This window comes from Sebastes fasciatus, chromosome 18, assembly GCF_043250625.1.
Source record: "Sebastes fasciatus isolate fSebFas1 chromosome 18, fSebFas1.pri, whole genome shotgun sequence".
Lineage (NCBI taxonomy): Eukaryota > Metazoa > Chordata > Actinopteri > Perciformes > Sebastidae > Sebastes > Sebastes fasciatus.
Genome location: NC_133812.1, coordinates 2,936,149 through 2,944,044, shown reverse-complemented (window position 1 = coordinate 2,944,044; position 7,896 = coordinate 2,936,149). Strand labels below are relative to the sequence as shown.

General features: G+C 38.2%; 1 protein-coding gene across 1 annotated transcript; it reads left to right on the top strand.

The window, feature by feature from the left end:
- Positions 1-1,207: 1,207 nt before the first annotated feature.
- LOC141756255 (thrombomodulin-like) lies at positions 1,208-7,272 on the top strand. Its single transcript, XM_074615850.1, has one exon. It carries the CDS (start codon positions 1,542-1,544, stop codon positions 2,691-2,693), a length of 1,152 nt encoding a protein of 383 aa, XP_074471951.1. The 5' UTR covers positions 1,208-1,541; the 3' UTR covers positions 2,694-7,272.
- The last annotated feature ends 624 nt before the right edge of the window (positions 7,273-7,896 follow it).

Below are 7,896 nucleotides of genomic sequence, written 5' to 3'. Positions count from 1 at the left end.
GCTTTAAAGGTCCCATATTGTAAAAAGTGAGATTTCCATGTCTTTTATGTTATAAAGCAGGTTAAAGTGCTTTATAAATACTGTGAAAGTGTCGAAGCGCTCAATATACGGAGAAATACACACAGCCTGTATTCAGAAACTGTGTGTTTGAAACAAGCCGTTAGGATTTCTGTCCATTTGTGATGTCACAAATATACAATATTTAGACCATTACACGGTTTTAAACGTAAACATTCTAAATGTGTCCCAGTTTATTTCCTGTTGCAGTGTATGTGAATGTCATCAGCTGACAGGAATTAAACATGGACCCAAGCTGTTGCCTAGCAACGCAATTCTGTTGCAATTTCATTGAAATGCACTAAAACGGAGCGTTTCAGACAGAGGGTAAATACAGGTTTATTCAGACAGACAGTATGAGGAAAATAAAGATTATTTTTTTTAACATTACAGCATGTAAATATTTTCTAGTAGAAACACAAAATACAAGTATGAACCTGAAAATGAGCACGATATGGGGCCTTTAAGTCTGAATTTCAGTCACACTTGTCAGTCACAATGTTTGATGATTTATTGAAGAACATGGTCCAGGTCTCTGGTATCTGGTCTGGGTGCTGCAAAATCAAACAAATGTATATTGTAGAGGTTATTGTTATAGGTATAGTTTAAAATATGACAACATAACATTTTTTAATTTCATCGCATATATTGTATGTATAATCTTTATCTGTTGGCCTAAAGTGAAAATATGAAGCTGCACATATTTGAAATGTGTACCACTCCCTCAATGTAGTCCAGAGTAACCTCCTCTTTACTTACTCTGTGTGCAAAATGTATTTTTCCGTCATTTTTTCCCCTAAAATTTCAATGTTGACTTTAATAACTGATATTATTTGACCACTAGAAAATATGTTCCCAACATACCAATTGTTTTTCCTTCACTTTTCCCTTCAACTAAAACAATATGAAGGTCCTGAAAAATAAAATAACACTGATGCTATAAAGTTTGGATTCTGCCTCTAAAAACTGACTCATCAGCAGGAGTTTCTTCACTTTTTAAATATGAAATGTCAAATTGGGACATTATAGAACATTTTATGATTAATTATGTGCTTAATATTTTGTGCTATTAATTGTTAAGGACTTTCTTGGCAGAGGTTTCTCTTCCCATGAGATTATAACGGGAACATCTTTTAAATCTAGAAAGGGAAGAGCCACTCATGGGAGAGGATTATGGGATATTGTTCATCCCCCTCTTATTAAAAGTTCACGCGCGCGCGTGTGTGCGTGTGTGTGTGTGTGTGTTTTGATGGGACGGGTCTCTTTAAGATAAGGTTTTTGGACAGCGTGGGGGTTGAGCAACCAGACCGGGGCTTAAACTACTGGCCTGAACAGGAACTTCCTTCCTCGCCTGGTCCGACAAAAAAAAATCCAGTTGCTCCTTTATAAATGGGGACAATGTTGAGCTTCCAGTCTCTGAATCAGCTCCAGACCGTCGAACACCACCACAGACCAACACCGGCTGCTCTTCTAACATCGACACCATGATTCCTACAACACACACACTGCTTATTAGTGTGTTTCTCCTCCTCTGCGGGCTGGACGAAGCGGTCCCGTCTCACTGCGGGCGCCTCCACGCAGAGGGCGAGGGCGCGCGGGTGAAGTACACTGATCATAAGGACCTCGAGCTGGACGATTCGGAAACGTTCCCGCCAGGTACTCTCGCGGTAACGGGAAAAGTTGGCAGTAAACATCCGGACTCGAAGCACTTGTGTGTCGACAGCACCTGGCTGCGCGCTCCCTGGAACTGCGAGGTGCTGCTGGGCGGCTGCGCGCACAACTGCAGCTCCGAGACGCACACCTGCGTGTGTCCCGCGGGTAAGATGCTCCATCCCAACAACATCACCTGCACCGACGGCCCGTGCGAGTTGAACCCGTGCACAGGTGAGGGCCGGGAGTGCGAGACCACCCGGGGAGGAGGGTTCAAGTGCACGTGCAAAGATGGCTTCGTGGAGGAGGACGGAGTGTGCGTGAACGTTGAGATCTGTGATAAGTGTGAGCACATGCTGTGCAACAAATTATACGGGGTTTACAAGTGCGAGTGCCGGAAGGGGTTCAGGGTGTCGGCCCACGACGCCACCAAGTGCCAGGTGATCTGCACCGAGAGGGACTGTCCGGGTATGTGCGTCAAGGACGACAAGCAGGACCGGTACCAGTGTTTCTGTCCCGACGGATACATCCAAGACGTCCCAGACGCCAACAACAGCAGGCCCTTCTGCACCGACATCAACGAGTGCGAGACCAAACAGTGCGATCACAAGTGCGAGAACTCGTTTGGCGGTTACAGGTGTTTGTGCGACAAGGGGTTCAAGCTGCACGGCGATGGGTACACGTGCGAAGAGGACGAGGAGGACAACGGATCGGGCTCCACTCCTCCTCCATACCCGACGCCAGCCGGCTCCCACCCAGCCGCGGTGCCCTCTTACATCAAGACCGGCAGCATCCTGGGCATCGCCGTGTTCATGGCGCTGTGCGCGACGCTGTTGTTTTTCCTGATCCGAAACGCGGTCAAGCGGTGCGGCAGATTCGACCTTTCCTCCTTCAAACATCCGGACATCGATATTTTCTACCTGCAGCAGGTGACCACGGAGACGTATAAGAGGTTATCCTTCGACAAGTTTAAAAACGACTCGTGAACACTTTAATTGAGGAAGTATGCTGATCTTCGACCTTTTTTCTCATGTCACGTTGCACTGCTTTCTTTCCTCAGAGTGTGGACAGGGGAACAGTTGGGACAGTTAGAAAACAACTATGTCATTCATCATGCTCATACTCATCCACACCCTCTTCACTTTCAACCTCAAAGTGGAGACCATCTGACCATTCCTCGTATTTTATTCACAGTTTTGAAATATACGTAAGTAAAGGTTTTGCTCTTTTGTTATTTTTTCTTCTACAGTATTGTTTTTTAGTTATGCCACATACAAAAAAACAGCCCAGTCGAACAGCAGTTCGTGAAATAGTCACGAAATTGAATGTATTGATTCGTGTCCATAGACACAAAATTCACATTTTCTTCGTGATGGCCAGCACAAAATCAGTTCGTATTTAATCCACGTAATTGTGAACTGGGAAGTAAAGAGAGCGGGGAACGCTGCGTATAGGGAGGAGGTCGGGGCGTGTGGGTGGGTAAAAAAAAAACACCAGTCTCTCACCCAGGTGACCGCTGTGGAACCAGAAGTCAAAGTTGATTTATTTGTCACATAACTTCCGTACTTAAAAGGTTCCATATAGTAAAAAGTGAGATTTTCATGTTTTTTATTATAAAGCAGGCTTAAGTCCTATATAAACACTGTGAAAGTATCAAAACACTCAATCCACAGAGAAATACACACAGCCCGTATTCAGAAACTCTGCATTTGAAACAAGCCGTTAGGATTTCTGTCCATTTGTGATGTCACAAATCTACAATGTTTAGACCAATTCACTGTTTTAAACGTAAACATTCTAAATGGGTCCCAGTTTATGTCCTGTTGCAGTATGTAAATAACATCAGTTGACAGGATGTAAACATGGACCCAAGCTGTTTCCTAGCAACACAATTCCGTTGCCATAACGTTGAAATGCGCTAAAATGGAGCGTTTCAGACAGAGCGTGAATACAGGTATATTCAAACAGACAGTATGAGGAAAATAATGTGTTTTCTGAACATTAAAGCATGTAAACATGTTTTAGTAGAAACCCAATATACAAACATGAACCTGAAAATGAGCATGATATGGGACCTTTAAGTTACAGCCCTTCAGGAGTTATTTGAACCCAAACCACAATTTTTTCCTAAACCTAACTAAGTAGTTTGTTGCCTAAGCCGAACCAAGTCGATCTATTCTTAAACCTAACTAGCTAACTTTTTTTATTAAAAGGCTGGAGCGGAAATTGACACGTGTCATGTGCAGCTGGACATTCGTAAGGAAAACGCATGAAATATACGTTGTTGAAAATCGTGCTGAGCGTCACGAAAAAAGGGGAATTCGTGTCTATGTACACAAATTCAATAGATTCAATTTCGGGATTGTTTCACGAACTGCCGTGAGACTGTGTTGAAAAAACACAATGTTGGAAAGGCTATTTTCTGGTTTATCAGTTGATGCTATGTAGTGTTAGCTCTCTGAAGCTTTGTTGGTAGCTAGCCAAAAGTGTGTCTGCTCTCCCTGGGATGGTTGAGATAGCATACAGTAATTTATAGTTCCTACCTTGTTGCAAATCAACAAAAAGTCATTACTTTTTAAGTAGTCTGTGAGTTATGGAAGGTTATTTGGTGGCGATACAAAAGTGTCCCAACCGACCCCGCTCTCCCCTGAAGAGCGTGAATAACGTGCCAGAGAGCATAAAAAGCAACAAATCAGCTATTAATATTGATTTATCTCTCATATATATGGAAGCCCATTTCCGCCACTGTGATGATAAAAAAAGATCCTGTAAGTCATTATAATGAGAAACTATCTAAAAATAATGAGAAACTTTTCAATATTTTGACTTAGTATCTGAATATTTGGAGTGAAAAGTCACTATTTTTAGTAACTAAGTCAAAATATTGAGATACTAGGTCATTATTTTGAGATACAAAGTCATAATTTTGAGATACAAAGTCAAAATATTGATACAAAGTCAAAATATTAAGATACAAAGTCAAAATATTGAGATACTAAGTCATAATTTTGAGATACTAAGTCATAATTTTGAGATAGTAAGTCAAAATATTGAGATACAAAGTCAAAATATTGAGATACTAAGTCATAATTTTGAGATACTAAGTCAAAATATTAAGATACAAAGTCAAAATATTGAGATACAAAGTCATCATTTTGAGATACAAAGTCAAAATATTGATACAAAGTCAAAATATTGAGATACTAAGTCATAATTTTGAGATACTAAGTCATAATTTTGAGATACAAAGTCAAAATATTGAGATAAAAAGTCAAAATATTGATACAAAGTCAAAATATTAAGATACAAAGTCAAAATATTGAGATAAAAAGTCAAAATATTGATACAAAGTCAAAATATTAAGATACAAAGTCAAAATATTGAGATACAAAGTCAAAATATTGAGATACTAAGTTATAATTTTGAGATACTAAGTCATAATTTTGAGATACTAAGTCATTATTTTGAGATAGTTTTTCATTATAATGACTTCTTCTAATCTTTTTTTTTCCATCACAGTGGCTGGAATGGGCTTCCATATAATATATACAGGTTTAGTGCCAATCCGTGTGCCAAGTTAATTTAATTTAATAAGTTAAGTTAATAAGTCAGCTCATTTGAAAATAAAGAATTTCAACTAAAGATAAGTTATGGGCCTTTTAATGTTTATTCATTTTATTTGATATTATTGTTAATGTTTGTTTATTAACTTATCTTCCTGTCATTTTGCAAACCGGGTAAAGCAAGTCGAGTGTCCCTGTCCCTGTAAAGTCATAGATGTTGGTCTTGCTTTCTGAATGTATAATGGGTTTCTGTGGGGTATTGTTGTTAATTTGTCTCATACTTATCAACCTTATTGTTGCAGAAACAGGAAAATAGAAACATTTCCTTCTCAATTAAGCCAGTTTTTGGAGTTATAAGATTCTGTTACACAGGAAAAAGTCTACTAGTAATGGTACTAAAAAGTTAGTATGGTCACTTTTTTTAATTATAGAATTTTTTTCCTCAAAAGCTTTACAAATCCAACAATAGAGATCTTTTTTTCAGTGTCTTTGAAAGACACGATTCTCTCATTTCAGAACCAGCTTTATGTTTAATATCACTGTGTTGCTGTCTGATTACACTGTAAAAGGAAAAAATGTGCTTGTCACTCTAATTTTGCATACCGCAGGTTTCATTTTTTGCGTAGCGCAATGCTACATTCCACATATTGGTTGTGATATATACTGTATTTGTGAACTACTTCAGTTAAATCTTTTATCTTTTGGTAAAATTACACAAACTTTTAGTATTGATAAAAGTTGTCTTTAGTCAAATGCACATTATTATTTGCTCGCGTCTTTGTGTGTTACACTCACTGTGACTGATGTCTGCTGCTATATGATACATGGTTTTGCATTTGGATTCGTGACATTTTGACACAGATACTGTCTCTGATGTCTAGCTTTGAAGCGGACCACTATTTGTTTTGGGATGTGTCAGTTGCTATATGAACTGTTTCTGATGCATATTTAAAGGTCCCATATTGTAAAAAGTAATTTTTCCAGGTCTTTTATATTATAAAGCAGGTTCAAGTGCTATATAAATACTGTTAAACTATCAAAATGCTCAATATATGGAGAAACACACACACATCCTGTATTCAGAAACTGCGCGTCTGAAACAAGCCGTCAGGATTTCTGTCCATTTGTGATGTCACAGATATATAATATTTAGACCGTTACACGGTTTTAAACATAAACATCAGCTGACAGGAAGTTAACATGGACCCAAGCTGTTGCCTAGCAACGCGATTCTGTTGCAATTGCATTGAAATGTACTAAAACGGAGCGTCTCAGACAGAGGGTAAATACAGGTATATTCAAGCAGACAGTATAAGGAAAATAATGTTTTTTTTAAACATTAAAGTATGTAAACATGTTCTAGTTAGAAACATAAAATACAAGCATGAACCTGAAAATGAGCATGATATGGGACCTTTAAACATATTGGTATGTCTGGGTGCATCATTTAGAAGCAAATCCACATTCTGTTCCAATTGTGACTCTGTGGGTCCTGATTTGGGAAACCCAATTCATTCTAAGACTACAATAATACTGTAGACACACTGCAAATACTTACAAATGAAACCGTTACAATTCAGTTGGGTCATGTGCATTATCAGAACATTAGCAGTATAACATGTTATTCACTGATAACGCTGTGCTGGCTGGACATTGCTGCCACTGACATTCAAGTTGAATGTCGGTAACTTCACTGTATAACAGACTGCTCGCGGAGCCACAGACGCTGCACTGTAGATCAACTAAACAAGAATGTAAAACTGTGCTGCTACGTATAGGAAAACACACATTTGCACCTCGTTCTAATATGACCAGTAGCCACTATATATATATATATATATATATATATATATGTATATAGGGATATTGTATATGTCTGTATAACAGGCTCACTGCAAGCTTTCACTTGATGCAATGTTTGCTTTTTTGTGTTGGTGAATATGTCACTGTTGAATTATAAATAAAGTGATAAAGACTAAAACATGGTATGAGACCAACAAAAGGCTTGTTTATCTTTACATTTATACATATATATATATATATATATATATAGAGAGAGAGAGAGAGAGAGAGAGAGAGAGCTTAAGTCCTATATGAATACTGTGAAAGTATCGAAACACTCAATCCACGAAGAAATACACAGAGCCCGTATTCAGAAACTGCATTAGAAACAAGCTGTCAGGATTTCTGTCAATTTGTGATGTCACAAATATATAATATTTAGACCCTTTACACAGATTTAAAGGTAAACATTCTAAATGTGTCCCAGTTTATTCCTGGTTACAGTGTATGTGAATGTCATCAGCTGACAAGAAGGACACATGGACCCAAGCTGTTGCAATTCCATCGCAATTCCGTCAAAATGCACTAAAACGGAGCGTTTCAGACAGAGGGTAAATACAGACAAATTGAGGTCAACAGTTTGAGGGAAATAAAGTTTTTTTTTAACATTACAGCATGTAAATATGTTCTAGTAGAAACATAAAAAATAAAAGTATGAACTTGACAATGAGCATAATATGGGACCTTTAAGTGACAATCTGATTAAAAATGTTTGATTTCCATTGATTGCAATGGTTCACATGAGGATACAATTCAAAATACTGTCAAAAATACAGTTTTTGAG